The following is a 21,235-nucleotide window of genomic DNA, read 5'->3' as shown; positions in this document are numbered from 1 at the left end:
AGGTGCTACGATAATGACCCATAGATCAAGGAAGAAGGGAGAAGGGTTATTCTGGGCTGCAGCTAACACGGAGGACTTGAGGCACCTATTCACAGACAATTTCAAAGAAAGAATTGATAAAACTCAATCACTAACTTCTCTGTTACACACATCAAAAGATAACTCTCAAAGTATGAAGCCTGGCAGACTTGTGTAAGAAGTGGAAATAGAACCAAAGTTGACTGCAGAAGGGACAATATGGCAAATTCAGTCAAATGACGCCAAATTAAAGTGTATATGGAAATGTCCTTTTGCTGGAGAAATGGAGATCAGAGCCCACAGGAACATAATAAACTTAGGAGGCTTAAGGATGGACGTGCTCAACATTGCTGTAAACTGCACCTATTCTCCCTAAGGGAACTTTTAAGAAGAAAACAGAGGCATCCCAAAAGTAATAGCGGAATGCGTAGAAGTAGCTACGTGAAAACAAGGAGATTCATTCAAGGAGACAGAAGAGTGAGAATAACATGGTCCCCAGAGCCAATGAGAAGAGATTTTGAAGCAGGAAGACATGACCTCAGTGACATAAACTACAGAGGAGAGTAAAGTAAAAAGTTTCATAACAAATTCACTGGGATTTTTTTTTTCAGTTAGAAGATCATCAATGATCTTCAAAGAACAGTTTCAGTAAGCTACTGGAAATAAATAACAGCCCATCAGAACCTAGAATCCCTGGGCTTAACCACTATATTAATGTTCGAGCATTGTTGCTTGCCTAAGAGATGATGTCCTAGGAGAAACAGGAGTGGAAGAATGCCAAGAGTTCTTAGAAATGTTGAGAAAAAGATAGGGAGATGCCAAAGTCAGTTTCGTAATCCTTAATCTGAATCTGCCTCCTCTCCTTTACTAACCCAGAACTGAAAATACCAGGTGGCTCAAGTGGCATGGGTTTTGAAATGTCACCTGAGAAGTAGGGTGGGTCAGTGGCAGGTCAGGTAACTCAAATCCACTGAGAAAGGGAGGAGGGAAGTGGCCCCGGGAAGGCTCAGGTGTGACTTGGCTATTTTAAGTCACAGTTGAAGTCGAACCATTCCTTCTGCTAGTCCTAATGACCTAACGGATATCACCGTCTTTAAAGATTAACTACAATCTGGTTTCACCCTTAGCCTAGATGCTACTTAATGTTTGCAAGAATTTCCAAGGAAAGGAGGTAAGCATAGGAGAGATCACGACAGTAGGACTGGGATGGTGGGGTGAGAGTTAGAGAGGACTTAGCTTTTTGCTGGTAAATAAACTTAGAGAGGGGAGGGTATTTTTCAGGGATATTCCCACATGCTGTACCTGCATGCAAAAGGACTTGCTGTAAGAAAGCCAAATAACTAAGCTTAATATTTACTGTGTTCTTCCTATATCCAAGAAAGTTAACAGAATCTTTTGAAAGGCTTTTTGTAAGCGTTCACATTACTGAATGTCTTGTTAAAACTTTACACCAAGCCAAAAACTATGGGACTTCTCATCTATTTATGCATCATTTTTATACTTTGAGCATTGCTATTTGTTTTATCAAATTTTTATGATCTTTCAGGACCATAGGATATAGTAAAATAATTTTGGCTTGGGCATTCTGTTAAAATAAATCAAATGTATTTTTATCACCACTACAATAGAGAATAAAACTAATTCCAGATGCTCTGCATTTCCTCTCAGCTTTACTGTCATTGTTGTCCAAGTGTTATCAGAGAATTGAGATTTAGCTGTACTTTTTATATTGGTATATATGGATTATTAAAATTGCTTTAGCAGTTAAATGTTACTATATTTGCAATTATATTCTATAAGTCATGGGAAATTTCTTGTTTTTGAAGGCTGGTCCAGTGTATTTGATGTTTTCAGTGGGTTTATGTAGAATATGATGGTTTTTTATTATAATTATAATAGATATTGGTAATTATAATTATCAGCAACAATAACAAATATTTTACCTAAAATTGATAGCCACTTCCTTTCATTTGTGACCTCAAAAATTTTACTGTGCTTTTAAGGGGTCTATAGATTATTTTTCATTCAGATTTTTATCTATCTAAAATCCAGGTATACAAAATTAAAAAGAATAGCTTACCAAGGCCTCGTGTACTTATTATCTAGCTTTGACATTTATCAACCATGACTAACACTAACAGTCTCCTCTCATTCCTTCCTCCTATATTATTCTGAAGCAAACGCTAACATCACATCCTTTCAACTGTATTTTTGTGTGTATCACTAGAAGAGAGGACTTTATAAACAAGACTGTGGCACTACTATCATGCATAAAATGAATGATCAATATCTTTCTCAATACTTACTCAGTATTCAAATTTCCCTCTCACAAAATGTATCATAGCTTTTTTTCCAAGTCAGGATATAAATCATATAACTTGTTGAAATGTCTTTTAATCCTCCTTTAATCTCTAGGCACCTCTAGGTCCCTTTTGTAGATTGGGACTAATACACAGAGAGATTATTTGATTTTCCCCAGTGTCATACAGTTAGTGCTTCAATGGGGTTATTTGTTCTCTGCCACGAGAAAAGAAAAGTCATTTGGGATGGCTCATGGAAATTCTTCTTTTGTTAACTCTAACTTTTTAGAAGTTTGATAAAGTTTTGAAAGATTTGCTTAATGGAAATAGCAAGAACAATGAACCAAGAGATCCTTGCCTCATCTCAGTTGTGTACAAACCAATATGTGACTTAGGTCACTGAACATCATTTTCCCTGCTAAAAGCAGGAAGGTTGTTATAAATTTTATAGGCCTAGATATTTTATACACTTCTTAAGGACTAAGGAAATGTCAGGGAAGAGCTGAGCCGGTTAAAGAAATATACCTATGTATTATCTTAGTTACTTTTCTCATTGTAAGACAAAATACCTGACACCCGTAAGTTAAAGGAAAAAAGATTTATGTTAGTTCATTGTTTGTAGAAGTTTCGGTCCATAGTCGGCTCCAAGGCAGGGGGCCATGCCAGAGGAGAAACAGTCCAAGGCAGGGTAGGCAGGAAGCAACAAAGCAGCAGCAAGCAACAAGTGGTGAACCTGCCTTCTCTCTGTCCCTTTATATTCCATCCAGGCTACCAGCCTTCTGGGTGGTACCACCCATACTCAGAGTGGACCTTCCCCTTACCCACACCCAGAACTATGCTAAACCAATCAGTGGACTGATTTAGTACCACACATCCTTAATCTTAGTATCACACACCCTAGATCCAGCCAGCTCTGAAAAGCCCTACCTATGAGTGCATGAGGCTTTGGGGAGACATCTGGATGTCTGGTTCCTCTAGGTGTGTATAGTTCCTCTAAGAGGGCTTTGATGATGATGATGAGCAGAAGAAGGCAAAGGAGGAGAAAGAGGAGGAGGAGGGCTTGGTGGTAGATGGATTCCTCCTGGAGTAAAGAGCAGAAAGAAAGACTGAAAAGTGTATCACAATTTATTAACAGTTGTGGGAAAAGGAAACCATGGAGACCAGTGCTGTTGGCAGTAACATTCTTAACTTCTTAGCAATGGCTGTTTATTAATCGACATTTATGTAGCACTTACTGTGTGCTGTGCATGGGGAGAAAATAGTGCGACTGCAGAAAAAAAGCAAAGGGAGAGATTTCAAGGGTCTATAAAACTGAGAAATATGTTCTGGGCCACGTTCCCTCTACCTGAAGAAGCAGCAGCTGGAGGTGGCCATCATTACAAGGAGCCTTTGGGACAAGTGATGACACCTGCCAAGGGATAGACCCAGACACTTAGAGCCTTTGGTGAACAGGAACTAATTAATTTTCACTACACCCTTGTGAGCCAGGCAGTAGCATTTTCCTAGTTCTACAGGCGGGGCAGTGTCATCACATACAGACGAGCGATTTGGCCCCTTTGCAGGTTGACGCTGTGATGGGGCTGGGAATAAAATCAAATGCAAAGGCTCAGAGGTTCAGTTCAACTTCCAGATTCTCATTTTAACTTATATTCCAGTGAAAATGTTTTCTCTTCTTATAAAATAATATTATATAACATATATGTGCTTGTTTTGTGGGCCCATAATTACCAGGTACAGCTATTCCTTAAGGATTTAAAATAAACACATTTGAGTTGGGGCCTTACAAATCATCAGATTTAACCTCTTCATTATGTACATTAAGTTACTCTCAGGGACATAGAAGTCTCTGGTGGCAGAGTACAAATTAGAGCCCTTCCTCCCACAGCCAACTCTGGTTTTAGCGCATTCTTCCCTTGGTCTCCCACTGAATCCTTTTCTGTGGCGCTCCAGAGAGTTGCACCAGCTGAAAATGGCAAGGCTCGAAATTCCCAAAAAGGCTGCCAGCTTCCGCATTGCATCCAACTCTTAAATCTTCAGTGCCACCTTTCTGTGCGGTGGTTGCCCAGGCTATGATTAAACACAACCAGTGATCAGAAAGCCACCACCTGCTTGACAGCCTGCGCCTCCCCTCCACTCCCGGGAGGCTCTCTGTCCTCCAACAGCCATCAGGTCGCCAGCAACCCCACCAGGCGTGATGCTGACCCCTGGCCCTGCCTGTCCACCTTACGAGATGATTCACATTTGACTTTTTTCAACATCTTTATTCCTTTCAACTTCATATTCTTTCAGTAAATGCTTATAAAGTCTCACTTTGAAAGTGCATTTCAAATTCAAAGTGATAAGGACTTTAGTGTAACACGGATATGACATCAGAGGAATAAGGAAAGTGTATTACTTCTTTATTATCTATAAGCACTGAGAATACAAAACAATATTCATTAAATACAAAACAATATTCCCTAAAGAAATAGAAAGATATTCCAGCCTGTTCTGAGTCTTACTGTGTAAAATAAATATATATAACATATAAATGCTGGCTGGGTATCAGAGTACAAGAAAGTATGTGCTGTGAAAATAAGGTGCTCGTCTGTGTTACTTACAAGATGCTGCTGCCTATAAACAGACACAGCTGTTAAGAAATTCAGGCAGCAAAAGTAGCAGAGCTGCTGAATCGCACAGCCTGGTGAGCATGGGAAGAGAGCCTCACAGCATTGCTTACTGTGCAGATGGACACCAGCTCCCAGTCCCATGGAGCACCGCTCCGTGCTGGGTGCTGCACAAGAGGAACCCACCCAGCTCCCTTATGACTTAGTGTGAACGCAGCAGGAAGTGACAGGGAGGAAGTTCGACAGAGATGGACCTGCAGGGGGAACACAGGGGAGCTGTGTTCCAAGAACAGTCTGTGTACAGATGCTCAGCAGACACGTGACAGGTCGAACTGTTAATTCTCTAGAATGAACATTTTAGTTCCAGTCTGTTTCTTCTCTGTTCTCTAAACTTAACATAAATGGTTGCCATCAGAAAAATACAAGATCCTTGCTGTCGTTTGGACATTTTGTCCTGCCTAAAGCACGTATTCCTTAGTGAAAAGATTAACTACAAAGCATATGGATGGACAGTCGGACAGTTTACTCTCCTAAGCTTTCCGTGTTCACTTTGCCTGCACCTCAGGTTGGACTTTACTGCCATCTAGCGCCTCTGAAAGTACATGTTAATTTGAGACTCCCTCAAAGTGCATGTTCTCCGAATGGAGAACCCCCGTTGGTTTTACTTGGATCGCTTTTAAATCAATATAAAATAAGTTTGGCTTTCTGTACTACTCTCTCTTTTTTCTCTGTGCAGTCATCTTGGGCTTCACTGCGCCCTGTGTTTATGCTCACACTTTCTCTAAGGCTGTTTTCCGCTGGGAATCTTCAGGAATGCTGCTGAGGAAGAGTAGTGTGTCCACTGGGAGAAGTGTCTGGCCTTCGGGAGGGAGGAGCGGCCGAGATCCAGCCCATGCTCTGTTCCACAGCTGAATGCAGAGCGGTCACTGCTGCCTAGAGATGGGCTCTCTTTCCTGGTTTAATTACACGTTAGCAACAGCCTGGGTGTCACTCCATGGTGCTTCCCACGCGAAATTCAGTGCCCCATTATTCCCTTGAGGCTTCTAGTATTAGGATTCATTTTAGTTTCTGAACTGTTCTATTCTCACAGGGCTCAGAAAGATCCCAGGATAAGAAGCGTGAAAAACCTGCTTTGCAGTTCACCCGGTTTTGCCTGGGGACAGTGGTGGCGAACCTATGGCACATGTGCCACGGCCAGCTGTTTGTTACCTTGGAAAGCTCTAAAAGATTCGCCATCACTGACACAGGCTATTGCCATCAGGATGGTTCTTTTCAGCGTGGGAATGGGAATATATGCGCTTTTGTGTTCCTCTTCTCAGCTGTCTCGTTCGAACATGTTAGAGCACATCCTCTTTTCCATTGCATCCTTCACTGTAATTCTCTCTTCCAAGGTCCCAGGCCACACGTTTCCGCTGGCATCAGCCAGCTCCTTTTGACAAGCAGCAGACCTGGGCCGTAGATAACGTCTACATCGGGGACGGCTGTGTAGACCTGTGCAGTGGCCACGGCAGGTGCACCCAGGGGAACTGTGTGTAAGTAGATTTTTTTTTCTTCCTTTTGTCAAAAGCTCCTGATTGACAGTCCCTCTAGGAGATTTTCCTGAAGCTGGCTTTTGAATCACTCCCAAGCTGCCTTAAGTTATACATTTTTCCTGAAATAGGATTTTGAGCTAACTGTGTAGTCGATGGATACTGTATCATCATTCTTGCTTAGAGAGTAGGAACTGAACAACAGCTACTGCCTCGGAAAAAAGCTAAGTTATAATTGACTATATTTTATTTCCTTCTGTGTTTCTGTGATACACTTGAGCCTTGAAAAAAGCCATTAGAAGAGGTTCAGGAGTTCTGTATGTTCTGGCCAAAAATAATACATCATTCATATTTTTCTCACTCAGCTTTGAATATATGTAAGGGTGCACGTTTATCGTGGTTCAGTGGTATTCCCATGTTGTTTGCATAACAAGTATATTAATGTCTGAACATTTAGCTGGTTTTTTATGGAAACGCCTGGTATATGGTTTTTAGAGAGACTTCACATCTGGTAAAGAGTCTAAGTGAAGTGTGTGTGGACGTGTGATGCGTTCTCATATGCACACATGCACACATATGTACACACATGCACTGGAGGTTTTTGTGTTTTATTTTCAAAGAAAGTGCTGTTTGATGGGATGATATGACTGAAGATGCTGATGGAAAATCCGCAGTCCCTTGTCTGCTCATCTCCACGTCCCTGGGAAGTCTTTCCTTTCATCGGGGGTTGCAGCCCACATCTGGTGTGGCCCCAGAGACCCTGGAGCCTCCCAGGCTTGTGTTCGTTCAAATTCCCTTCCATTCTGGCCAAGGTAGTCAGTCCCTTGGTCAGAGGTGGCCGTTACCATCTGAAGCATTTTCTGCGTTGGAACATGGCCTGTTGTATTCCTAGTTGGCCCAAAGCCTCTGTTAAAAAGAGCAGTTTCAAAATTACGAGGACACTGCAGTTTAGCCTGGCAGCTGCAGTTGTTTGTCAGCCATCCAGACCTGCATCACATGGAGACTGGGCTACAGTAAATTCTTTAAAGTTTCATCTTTCTCTCCACCTATAACCCCAAATCCAGGCTTTCAGAAAGTCTACAGGTAGTCGATTCACAGCTTGTTTCTATCCTGCAGCACTGTTAAGGAGAGGAGGTAAATTCTGGCCAGTGCCGTGCAAGTCAGTAACGTTTCATCATCCTGAACTAGGGGAAGGAGTTGGCTGAACTCACGGAGAACGTACTCACAGCGGCTGTGTTTGATGTTGCCTTTGCCGTTCTCTTTCTCCACACCCAGCTGTGACGAGCAGTGGGGCGGCCTGTACTGCGATGAACCTGAGACCTCCCTTCCCATCCAACTCAAAGACAACTTCAACCGCGCTCCTTCCAGCCAGAACTGGCTGACTGTCAACGGCGGGAAACTGAGTACCGTGTGCGGAGCGGTGGCTTCCGGGCTGGCTCTCCATTTCAGCGGGGTGAGGGCTGAGCTGCTGGTCATTCATTTCCACATCCTCTAAATCTGTAATCCAAATTTCCTCCTAAACGTTGGGTCCCTTCCAAATTTTGATGGGAAAATAAGAAGCAGAGTTCATTACTCTGAATTCTCAACGCTGATCTGAGCTTGCAACCTGCCACAAATCAGAAAATATTGAGTATATCCCATATTTTCCTACACAAATCAGCTGAGATACTTTAGCTCTGCAGGCTATGGTGAGCATCGGGTATATTTCAGTACTGAGTTTAAAGGACATTTAAAGGATTTGCATCCAGGAAGATCGCACTCACACCATGTGTGAGGCTTCCATCTGGAAGTTCTAACTGAAAACTCCTGGGCCAGGGATTTAGCTCAGTGGTTCGGCTGCCTATCTCGCAGGCACAAGGTCCCAAGTTCAATCCCTGGTACCAGAAAAGAAAAAAAAAAAGAATTAAAAAAAGAAAACACCTGAACTTCCAAGAGATTTGAGATTTAAGGACCCAGAAATCTGGAAAATGAGCTTCAATGATTCCTGAATTTATTAACAATAATTAATCCTTTCCAAAATTATTTAAGAAAGAGCAGTTGTCAGTAATTATGAGGCATTTGTATTTACAACATATTATTTTGTGAATGGCAGCTGCAATGTTGAGAACTTTCTTTGAAAATTTTTACAGTTCTACTTCACTGCCAAGGATGACATTGTTTAAAAATACGATTTCTCCAATACCATGACTAGTTAGCCAAATTAATTTTTAAATGATAACAAATTTGTGATCAACTCACTTTTCTGCCATGCCGTGTTAGAGTTTGCAGTGGTACCAATAAAGCGTACTACTTCTATTCAGTGTTTTAGCCCAAGAGTAACGAGCAAGCATATGGCATAGATTTTTGTAATCATCATCACTAAGAATGTAATGCTTGCAATATTCTTTCTAGTTTATGTGGAACTGTAAGTGGCCAAGATTTCCACGTGTTAACTACAAAACATCTATTATCAATATTAGTCCATTAACAAAAGTGACATTAAAATCTGCTAAAAATGATTTAAATTGAAAAATTGCAACTAGCTGTAATTATAAGCAAATTATGTGACATTGTAGATGTAGTCATTTTAAAACTTCATATTTAAATAGTCATCTTGACATGCTATTTCATTAATAACTGGTGCTGTTTTTTAAATCTAATAAGTGCCAATCAGTAACTGGAAATGTTAGAAACATAGGATAATAACTTTAATTCCGGCCTTCATCTTGCTTATATATATAAGGAAAATCTCCTTAGAATATGTGAATGACTTTGTAAGTAAATCTTGAATACCAGAATTTCAAAGTTCATGAGCGTTCACTGAGTTCCTACCAAATACTGAGCACCTCGCTGGTAGCTAGCATAGCAGGAGAGCTGACAGACAGCACAAATGCTAAAATGGGACAACTGAGAAAGTCAGTGCCGTGATATCACCCAAACTGTGTTACAAAAGAAATATCACAAGAATGGGAACCAGAGAAAGTCTATAATCTGCAATCACGACTCCTTATCACTGCTTTTGTCTTCGCTCTGCTTCTTTTCCTTAGGGTTGTAGTCGATTACTAGTCACTGTGGACCTAAACCTCACTAATGCCGAGTTTATCCAATTTTACTTCATGTATGGATGCCTGATTACACCCAACAACCGTAACCAAGGAGTTCTCTTGGAATATTCTGTCAATGGAGGCATTACCTGGAACCTGCTAATGGAAATTTTCTATGACCAGTACAGTAAACCTGGGTTTGTATTCAATTTTCTCTCTAATCACTTGGCTATTATGCAAAGATACATGGTGAGGCTATCAGTTACCGAAGACTGGAGAGGACTTCTAAGTTACTCATTAGTGGTGGATGCCTCTCACGCTGACAGGAAGGAATGTTTTTGGCTTGGATAACCAGCTAGTTTGCATTTTTATTTTAAAGGCAGTTAGTTTTCACATCCCAGAATAAAATGAAGTATGCTATCACAGTGCCAATTGTAAATAAACCCAGTCTAAAAACCCTTAAAGACTAATGATTATATAATCACTATTATCAGCATTTGGAGAAAGTGGAAACAAAAAACAAATAGTTATATACTATCACCCAGTTTTAAAGAATTGTGAACTAGAGAAGAGACACAATAAGATATAATTCCTAGATTCCATTTTAAAACCTTTCTTTAAAAATCTTGACAATATTTAGGTCATTTAAAATATATGTGTATTTTGGAAAGGCCAAAAGCAATCAATTTGACGAGTTAGAAAAGTCAAAGAGGTTATTAAAGAGGAAAAGAATATGTTCATTCAAGTGAGAAGAGATGGAAAAAGGAGAGGATAAGAAAGAAAGGATGGGAAGAAGAGGGGAGAGGAAGAGAGGAGAGATGCACAGTCCATGCAGAAACAATCTCAGTACGTGACAAGGCAGGTACAGGATAAAAATGGAGTAAACTAAAAAGAATCTTATAAACGATAAGTTCGACTCAATAAATCAGTTAAGAAGTGGTTCAGCTGCAAATAACAGAAATCTCCAGACAACTTAAAGCAAAAATTTTTCTCTTCCTTATGTAAATTTGATCCCAAAAAAAACAGCCCAGGGTCCCTGCTGTAGCTCCACAAGTATCAGAAATTCAGATCCCTCCTGACTTCTGGTTCTGCCACACTCAACAGGTGTCATTCATCTCATGGTCCAAAAGGACCACTGGGTCCTCTGCACCTACAGGAGGAAGGGGTGGCGGCCAAGAAGGTCATACTGTCCCTCTTCAAGGCCATTTCCTCAGAGTTGCACAGACTTCCATTCTTGGTCCTAGAATATATCACACAGCCATTCAGATACAGGGAAGGCTGGACTTGTGTTTATTCTGGGCAGTTAGTCATCTATATAAAAAGATATGCTCCTATTATGAAGGAAAAAATGGAGTGTGGTAATTGAGGAAATACTAGCCATCTGCTACAAGCAAACTTTCAACTTGGACTTGCATTGAAGTTGAAGATCAACTAAGAAATCCAATTAGAAGCTAGGTGCTACATAATGTAATAGTTTAAAAAATACTTATTTATTAGTAGGAGAGAGCACACCAGCCAATTACATGGTTTCATTGGTCTTTGTAGAGGAATTTATAAGGACTCTCAAGTATGAACATCTAAGCAGCATACAGAGAGAAGGGAGTTATGTTTCTGTAGAATAAAACCATATTTGTTTAATGTACTTTATTTCTCCAAGGAGAAACAAATTGACTAAGGTAGAAACAGTGGTCGTAATTTATTTAAACTTTCAAGCAACCTTTGATAACTTTCTACCCTCCAAATTTTTGAAATGTGGTTGAGGATTTATATTTGAAAGAAAATTAACTTATACATAGAAAGGGAAAAATAAAGGTAAAAGATCATTGCTGTGGGTGAAGAATTATGATTATACATCCCTGCATATCATCCCTGCTGATAGATGTCTAATATTATTTAATATATTTGAAAATGTTAGTTAAATATGCCAAATCAGTGCAGATAAAGTATAGGAAAGTATCAGAAGATATCAGGAAGTGTGCATACCTCAAAAAACGGGCAGGGGGGTTTGATGAGTTTCCACACTGGGAGGCCTGAGGAAGTGAACTTCAGAAAAGACCCTGCCTAAAAGCTCATGGTTTCTGTAATGCCAGTAACAGCACCAGTGAGGATGCAGTATCTATGAACCACACACTCCTTCCCTAACACCAATACTCAGGCTGTCACACTCCGGAGAGTGCACAAAGTGATAGTATAATTCACAAGAGTATTTGAAATCCGGGTGTTAGAAACACGATTAAAAGCCTCCTAGTTTAGAATGGGCCTTCACCGGTTCCCACCTGGAGTACAGCCTACTAGCCTGGGACTGTGACATCAAGGAAGAGAAGAGAGGAAGGGAAAATGAAATCAACAAGGAGACACCATGTCAGTAAGACGAAAGTAATGAAACCTCTTCAGTGTGAAAGGCACGGGTTCAAATGCGGTCAGGGAAGCCCGTTGAGCAGCGCTATGAGGTGACCTTTGAAGTTAAGGAAAAGTAGATTAGCAGTGATAAAAAGATGACAACCTTTCGCAGAGCTTAGTAAACCTACGCCAATTACTTTCCCCAACAGAGAGAAGTTGTGAACACAAATTCAAAGTAGTTTGATACATTCCAGGATTTTAACGCGTAATTCTGATTAAGGGATATCTTAAACCCTGTTTCTAGCTCATAAAACGTTCATGTTGGAGCATGCAGACACATGTTTCTGTGTCTCTGGGCCTATCAGAGCATTTCTTGCTCACTGTATCTTAGTATAAAGTTTTCAATAAAGCATATTAAAAATAATGTCTGTACCCTAGACAACCCGTAGTGTGCCGGGTGCCTGAGGCGGATGGCCCCAAGGTCCTGCCTCATGCGTTCGTATCCAAGCCGGCTGCTGAGACTCAGGGCGTGAGAGACAGAACAAGGTGCCAAAAGGAAGACACAAATGAAACAACCCCTGGGTGCCTAGGGAGAAGAGTCAGTGCGGCTGTGTGTCCCTGAGCGCTCTCTAGGGACAGTCAGAGTAAGCAGGGAGCTGCTCACCTTCTCTTTCCCAATTTAGTGACTTTGTAAAGTCAAGCTCGTGAATCGTGGCTTTTAAAAACTTATTTTACCCAACGTCCTCCCCTCGCCTCGCGTGTGACGCAGATCCCATCATGGGTTTCGGATCACAGGAGGTGTCCCGTTTTCTTACAGATTCGTGAACATTCTCCTGCCCCCTGATGCTAAAGAGGTCGCCACACGCTTCCGCTGGTGGCAGCCCAGACACGACGGCCTGGACCAGAACGACTGGGCCATCGACAATGTCCTCATCTCAGGCTCAGCTGACCAGAGGACTGTCATGCTGGACACGTTCAGCAGCGCGCCGGTGCCCCAGCACGAGCGCTCCCCGGCCGACGCCGGGCCCGTGGGGAGGATCGCCTTCGACGTGTTCATGGAGGACAAGACCGCGGGTAAGCTCAGTCAAGGTGGGGCGGCAGTGCAGGCTCTGGACGTGGGTCTTCTCGAAACAGTGCCGTGTGCGCCCCGTCAGATTCTCCGCGGGGTAGAAAAGTGAAAAGGGCATCATCCTCACCTCATGTCAACCTTCCTGGTGGACGCTGGAATTAAATTTTCTCTTTCATTCAAGCCAGGCAGTGTGTTTTGTTAGTATTCTTAACTTTATTAACAGAATAATTATATTTTCTTAGAATAGTTTTATTTCATGCTTCCTGTTCTCTACTTTGGGTAGAAAGCCAGCATTTCCTGATCACTTGTTTTAATATGAAACAAAACGCCTTGTTTGCTATGTGTTATGTTTTAGATCATGCGCTAGATTTGCTTGTCCTTGATCTTGTTGTCCCTCATTCTCGAAGTAGTTCATGGGTGCTGGCAAACTAGCAAGGACCCCTGCATACTCTGCTCACTTTTAACGTACTGCTTTCGTTTCACGATGCTATTCTGGTAGCACTTCTTAGGTGGAGTCTTATATAAGTATGTATCTTTGCATGGCCCTCTGCTTTGACAACATGCTGTCAATTATGTACTTCATACTAACACTGCAAGTGGATCCAAATGGTAACAACGGATATTTCACCACTGAAGCTGTTTAGACAGTGGGACTGTGTTCCACCCAACTCAGCACTAGCATCTAGCGTCTAACAGTTTGCAGAAAAGACAAATCTGGATAATTTATAATAAAAAGACTGATAAGAACCTTCCAGGGGAATGCTGTATGTGTGGACAACTTAAAATTTGAGAAATGTGAATAATCTAAAATACTAAATTATTTATATTTTATTGTAAAAGTAATATGTGTTCAAAAAGTGAAATTGAGATAATACAGAAAATCATGAGAAAGAGTAAAAGTCACCCAGGTGATAGCCCTTGTCAGAATTTTGGTATATTTGTATTCTTTTTCTATGCTTTCATATAAACATTTTAACAAAATTATCTTTAACTATATACTTTATGGACTTCTCATCATTTAGAGTTGAATGCTGACTTTTCCCCATATCCTTAAGTATTTTTGAAAATAAAATGCTAATAGCTGTATAATATTTCATCATAATTTCATCATTGTGCTATTGATGAATATTTGAGGTAATTTCATTTTATTCATTAGTGTATCATGTGACACTGTGATATAACTGCAGATATTTACCAGAAAACCACCTCTGCAAATAGAAAAGGCTTACAGTGTCCTTCTTTGCTACCAGGTAGTTTTATTCTTCTAGAACATATTCTGTTAAGATCTACTCACACAGATCTGATTCAAGACTTTGCTAAATAGCCCATCTACTTTTTCCTGGGTAATGATTTACATAAATGAGTTTGCAATCATACAATAATTTAAACACTGCTTTTGTATGAATTAAAGCAAATACAGATTGACTTTTCATGTATCCAACATACTGATTTTTACTTTAGGCTTAGTTGGTAATATAAAATTGAAGGAACACATTTTCTGGCCCCTATTTTGCAAAACTAGACTTGGTATAAACTGGAACACCCATGGACAGAAATAGCTTCTGATGTTGCGGAAGAGATGAGTTCCTTGTTTTATCCACTCACCAGCACTGCAGAGTTCTAGCATAAAATGAAATGAGCACCATAGGAAGAACTGGCTCAAGACATTCTTATTGGAATCCAAATTTCTGTGCACTTTGACTCTTGAGTCCTGTATCTGTGATGTAGGATTAAACATGCCTCCAAATCCCACAAAGTGGAGACAGATAGTGGTACAGAAGCCAGTTGAATCTCAGAGATAAGCTGCTTGCTCTGCCACTCGTGACAGGCTCAGACAAAATTGGACAGATGCACCACGGGTGAAGGCTGAATCACAGTGAAATGGCTCACTCTCTTCTCTGAGCCTCTGAAGCCATCCGGCTCTGCTGCCCGCACACTGGCCCCGAGCCTGCAGCTGCACCTGCTCCTGGCCACTGTCAAAGTCCAGGAAACAGTCAGAGAAAAATCAAACCTGGGAGATGAAAGCATAGGATTAATTAGATGCAATTTGTGGATATGTTTCACTTTTAGCCTTTCTGGGGTAAGACCCCAAAGTAAAAACATTTCTTCCAGAAGAGAAAGGACATTGCAAGGGACATTGTTTGCCCTTGGAACACACAAAATACATTCTGCACAAAGCTATTCAGTCTCACTGTTGGAAGCTTTCTTTAGACTCTTCCAAATCTATTCCCTCAGTACTTTTTTGGCGTTTTGTTTTTTTGAGTACATTTCCTCAGCATTACTTTTGATCTTGTTTAGAAGAAGAACCAAGATTTATTAGAAAGAAAAATCTGCTCATAATATGTTCTAAAATATCCATATATAAATATTCAAACCTTAATAACATTACAGAGTTAAACTTATGACAGCACTTTTATAGATAATCTGAGTTTCATAAATAATATCTTTATAACACTATTTTAATTACTGACAAATTAAATACAAGTTCACAGTTCAACACTTAAAATTGTTTGTTTTGGATCTTGATTTTGGTAAAGCAATAATGGATGGGAAGATAGCTCCCCATGTTTATTAAAAGTATATATTTTCTATCTGGCTTTTGATTGAGTGGTAATGGGACAGTTCCAGACTTAAAGGTAGTCTTTTATAGCAAATTTTACAGTGCAGAGTTTTAACTTTTTCAACTAATTTCTGAAATCACTTGTTTATCTAATTAAGTACATTGGTTTCCAGGATCTAGGGCAGGGGAAAATAGGGAATCACTTCACAATAGGTGTAAAGTTTCTGTTACAAAAGATGACTGATTTCTAAAAATCTGCTGCACAACAGAGTACCTACAGTTAATATAATGTCATGCACTTAAAATACATTTAGGATAGATTTCATACTAACTGTTCTTACCCCTGTAACACACAGACACACACTCACAGAAATTTTTGAAGGTGATGGATATGCTTAGTACCTGGTTGTGGCCATGGTATCACAGGTGTGTGCATATGTCTAAACTCATCAACATGTGTATATCAAATGTGTGCAGAGTTTGAATATCAGTTATAGCTCAACAAAGCTATAGAAACTTTCATTACTGACTTTTTAACTACCCAGATGCTACCAGAATTCAAGTTAACATAGCCAACTCTCTTCTCCATCTTGTTACTAAAATGTCTGTCCTTCTAACAGCTAAAACTGTCAAAAATTACTCAGACATTCCCTTTTGATTTTCACTTACAACCCATACAATAAAAAACATTCTTTTTTCCAAGAGTACACAAATATCTACACTTGTGTGCGTGCTGAGAAAAGGCAGTAGGCATGTCTCAGTCATCCCAGTATCCATATTGCTAAAATGAGATGCTTACATTAGTGTGGATTGTGTGTAATACAGTGTATGCAGGACCTTCTACTTCAAATTGTTTAGATCTTGCTTGACGTGAAAATTTGCCTGAAGTATTTTTGTTATAAACTTGTCACAGATTTTTGTCTTTTTTTTTAAGTCAATGAGCATTGGCTGTTTCATGATGACTGTACAGTAGAAAGATTCTGTGACTCCCCTGATGGAGTCATGATCTGTGGCAGCCACGATGGACGAGAGGTGTACGCAGTGACCCATGACCTGACTCCCACTGAAGACTGGATTATGCAATTCAAGGTGAAAATGCCATCATCTCGCTTGCATAAGTAACAATTCCATACAGTAACAATATAGCCAATCCAAAAGTCATAGAGACAGGGCTGGGGATTTAGCTCAGTGTCTGGGAATTTAGCTCATTTAGCTGCACCTGCCTTGGAACCACAAGGTCCTGAGTTCAATCCTTGGTACTGAAAAAAGGAAAAAAGGAAAAAAAGGAAAAAATTATCATAGAGGCAAATATCATCTAAGATTTCATTGACTTAGTATATACTTTGAAAAATAAAATTTAATATTAAACTCACCTTTATATTGCTTAATGATTAAAAGTTTTATTTCTGAACTATTTCAAAATGAAACATTCATAAGAGTAAATGTGTTTCTTCTCAAAATTAAATACTAATACTAGCAAGATATTGGTAATAAAACTGTGAGATACTGATTTCAATTCCCTGCCTTAAATCACTATATAATTTAGAAAATTGTTTCTTTAGGAGGATATTGAAGCTATAGAAGTTTCTGATTTTTATAAGGACATTCAGATATTCTGGAGATAAAGTTACAAAGCATTAGAATATTCTGGTGATAAAAAATAAAGCATTAGAATTCATGTTGGGCCGGGGATTTAGCTCAGTGGTTCGGTGGCCTGCCTTGCAAGCACAAGGACCCGAGTTCAATCCCCAGTACCAAAAAAGAAGAATTCATGCCAACATTATCTTCGCTGATATTTTTGTCAATCTATTTGTTTTCTTTATGTAAATCCCAGTGTATCAGCAAAAGAAGTAGCTTTATGACTGTCCGTTGACAAAGGGTTCTGTGCTTTGTTAAAAATACTTTCTATTATCACTTCATTGCATCTTACTTATAGTTGAAAGTAATTTATTGAGAGTCATAAATTGTATGACAAACTAATAAAATTGGTAAAGCTGTTAGCAATCCTTCTTGGTCATAGATTCTGCCAAACTGAAGTGCCAGAACATTAACAGAACAATTTGTAAGAGTAAGCCAAGACCTTCCAAGGCAACCTGCCAGCACGGCAGAAGCAGTTTTCAGCTCCTCTCCAAACCTGCTACACAATATCTCTGGCACTTTTTCTAATTTGCCACTTTGGGTAACCATCTACCTCCCCTGTCCATCAGCAGAACAAATAATAAACCTGGAAGAACAGGATGGTGTTTATCAAGTGACCAGCATCTTCCTTGCTGCCAATTCTTCAGAAAAGAAACATGTAATATGGTTTAATGGCTTGACAATCTTGATTTTCTGTTTATTAGATCTCTGTTGGATGTACAGTGTCTGAAAAAATTGCCCAGAATCAAGTTCATGTGCAGTATTCTACTGACTTTGGTGTGAGCTGGAATTATCTAGTCCCACAGTGCTTACCCGCTGACCCAAAATGCTCTGGAAGTGTTTCTCAGCCATCTGTGTTCTTTCCAACTAAAGGGTGGAAAAGGATCACCTACCCACTTCCTGAAAGCTTAGTGGGAAAGTAAGTAGAAAATTAAAATAAAGCCTGGATCAAAGCATCCAGAAGTCAATTAGGGACACTGTTGTCAAGTCTGAAATTGTGTGTAATTGTGGGTAAAGTGTTCTCTTCCTCCCTGATGCTAAGGGTTCTCTAATTAGTGACTTCTGTGATGAGCTTACTTCAGGAGACCTCAAGTTGTAATCCTCAGAATTTAAAAAAATTGGCAGGCCTTTCCATTTTCCACACCCCAATGTTATCAAATGGGAGCAGAACAATAATGATGGTCTTAGAGCCAGATAAAAGGTGTATATCTTCCTGTCATCCACCAAGCACTTATACTTTCCAAACTCATGATGGAATAAGGGGCAAATCCTGACTCATACTACTGGAAAAAATCCTTAACCCTTCATGTTCTTTGTACGAGTATGGCTTATAGGTTTAATTTTTCTCTTCTCAAAGCATTATATTCTGCACCTGCAGTGAAAAGCTATTAACCTGGAGCAGTGGTAAACCAAGGCAATTACACCACGCTCTGGAAAGCATGTGGATATGTTCATGTTAATTCCAAAAGATCACCCTTCTACTGTAAAATTAAGAAAAGAGATGCATTAAACCAAAATAACAGATGCGCCTCTAGTGAATTAATCATGTAGTCTGAGTAGATGAGAAACCTTCTTGTGAAACAGATTATGGTATATCATCAGAACACATAGAGCATTTGAATAGGGTGCCTACACAGTTTTTCCAGTATCCCACAGATACCACTTCCTGTACAACAACTCACAGTTTTCTGGTCTGGATCTAAAGGGCTTATTCATTTAACATACTGGGAAACAATCAGAATGTTTTCAGCTGCAGATAACAAAAATCCAATGCAAATTGGCTCAATTGAATATGAAATTGATTCTGTAATGAAAGAATCTAAAGACAAGTAGACTCTAGAACAATTAATCTGCAAGATCAACATTGTCTTCAAGGACACTATTCTTTCTTACTCCCTCATTGCCTGTGATAATTCATTTCTCAATTCCACTATTGAACATAAGATGGCAGCCAGAAAACTGTAGCAGACATCCCTGCCCAGTACTAGTGGGCTATGAGTGACACATACTCCTTGCCTCCCTTAATTTGACTATACTGTTTTATATCAGCTGTCAGACCAAAGCTCTATGTAACTCAAATGGCTATGTCAGGCAGCAGAATCGGGCTAGTGTTGCTCCTCTGCTAATGGCTGTCACTGAGGCTTAAGTCCTAGTCTGTGAAGTAGCAGGGCTCTGCTGAGTTACATGCAGCTGAGATCAGCATGACCCCAATTAAAATCCTTTCCCCTGAATTATGGCTTCTCACTGATCCAGTAGGTTGCTTGCTAATTGCACCTGGTCAAGGTACCAGTTTGTTCTATCCAAGCAAGATAAACAGTGCTTACTCCCTAACAGCCCTGCCCCGCGCCATCATGCCAAGTGTTTGGCAGTATTTCACTAGATGCCTTCAAATCAAACCCAGCTCCTTATTCCTTCCCACGATTGTATTCAGTAAATACTGGATGTGCATGGGAATCTTTGTCTTTGCTGCCCAGAGCAGCATTGATCAGGTCCTAAGACTTCACTCTTAAGTCTAGTTTCCTGTCTTTATTCTTTAATTTGCCTTGTGCTGTAGTGGCTCACAGGAGGCCAGGACCGACTGCAGAGGTTCTGGCAATGTCCCCTTCCCTGTTCCCTGTAGAAAACTGGAGCAGAATGCTTCTCACCTATGTCCAGTGGCAGAGAAAAAGTTGTTTTTCTTTTCCAAGAGCCAATATAAAGCCGGGGATTTAGCTCAGTGGTTCTGGTGCCTGCTTCACAAGCACAAAGACCCAAGTTCGATCCCTGGTACCCCCCCCAAAAAAATCAGAGTAATTAGCAAGAGCCAATATAAGCACCTTCTTTCATCCACTGCTACAAATTAGCCCATTTATGAGCCAGTCAATACTTAGACCATTATGACAGTGATTATCATGTAGAATGAAATGTTGCTGGGGAACCAACACAATACCTATCATGGACTTGTTTGCCCTTCTTATTATTACTCTTACTTTTAAATAATTAGATACAATTTATGTGCAGTAAAATGCAGACATCTTGATTGTTTGGATCAATGAGTTTTACCATTATACAACCCACATAAAACAAGATATGGAACATGGATATTGCCCCAAAAAGTTTCTCCACGAACTTTGTACTCTTCAAACCAAAATTGTGTGGTTTGTTTTAATATAAGATTAATTACAAGCCCTCTTTTTTCCCTGGAAGACAGTAAAGAACAATGATAAAATTTAAAATCTCAGGGAAATTATCTTTTAGGATAAGCCTTTGGAAATTGTTTTCTAATTAGCATAGTTACTCTGAGACTATTGATTATCTCCAGGGACTTCAGAAGTTGCTGTCTCCTGGCCACCCGAGGGCTGTGTGAATGGGGCAGGGCTCTGTCAAAGACCCCACACAGCTCCTGCACAATTTCAAAATTATAATTAGTGAATCTAAATTGCCCCCCAACCACTAAACTCCAGTTCATAAGAAACCTGATTTACAAAAGTGTCAGGTTTGTAATAAATTGAGCTAAAATCAGCTTTGCAGTTCCAGTCCTATGCATAGAAAGATACTTGTGGTCCGAACACATTTTTTATTAACTCATTTCATCTAGCAAGAGTTTCTTAAATGTTTCGTTTCTTAAGCAGTGAATACACATGCAGCAAAATGGACCTGAATAAAGCTAATCTTGTTTTGCATTCCTTTGCTTTTGCTTTGTTAATAGTCCAGTTAGGTTTCGGTTCTATCAGAAGTACTCAGATTTGCAGTGGGCAATTGATAATTTCTACCTGGGCCCTGGATGCTTGGACAACTGCCAGGGCCATGGAGATTGCTTGAAGGAGCAGTGCATCTGTGATCCGGGGTACTCTGGGCCCAACTGCTACTTGACTCACACTCTGAAGGTAATGTTGCAACCTTGGCAGAGCATGTGCCCATCTCACCACCATGCCTGGGCACCACCTTACCTACATGTAAGACTAATAATCTGTTAGAAGATTCTTTGAGTCCCCCAGGAAGTAAATCTTCTGGATGCAAACTAAGAAAACAAAAATATGTCTTAGGTTTCTTAGACTCAAGAATATTAGGATAGGGCTGGGGATTTAGCTCAGTGGTTCCACAACCTGCCTTGCAAATGCAAGGACCCGAGTTTGATCCCCAGTACCAAAAAAAAAAAAAAAAAAAAAGTTG

The 21,235-nt window shown here is 40.1% G+C and overlaps 1 protein-coding gene across 1 annotated transcript in view; it reads left to right on the top strand.

Moving 5' to 3' along the window:
• Positions 1 to 21,235, top strand: part of Reln (reelin) — a 295,852-nt gene that overhangs the window by 258,529 nt on the left and 16,088 nt on the right. The window contains exons 47-53 of the mRNA XM_033755897.1: positions 6,316 to 6,456; positions 7,729 to 7,906; positions 9,480 to 9,673; positions 12,634 to 12,890; positions 16,380 to 16,534; positions 17,788 to 18,002; positions 20,772 to 20,949. Coding sequence (XP_033611788.1) covers positions 6,316 to 6,456; positions 7,729 to 7,906; positions 9,480 to 9,673; positions 12,634 to 12,890; positions 16,380 to 16,534; positions 17,788 to 18,002; positions 20,772 to 20,949 — 1,318 coding nt within the window. The remainder of the gene's footprint in view (positions 1 to 6,315; positions 6,457 to 7,728; positions 7,907 to 9,479; positions 9,674 to 12,633; positions 12,891 to 16,379; positions 16,535 to 17,787; positions 18,003 to 20,771; positions 20,950 to 21,235) is intronic.

The sequence above is a fragment of the Fukomys damarensis genome, unplaced genomic scaffold, assembly GCF_012274545.1.
Source record: "Fukomys damarensis isolate Sample0158 unplaced genomic scaffold, DMR_v1.0_HiC HiC_scaffold_4, whole genome shotgun sequence".
NCBI lineage: Eukaryota > Metazoa > Chordata > Mammalia > Rodentia > Bathyergidae > Fukomys > Fukomys damarensis.
The sequence above is the reverse complement of the archived record's forward strand: the minus strand, read 5'-3'. Positions and strand labels throughout refer to the sequence as shown.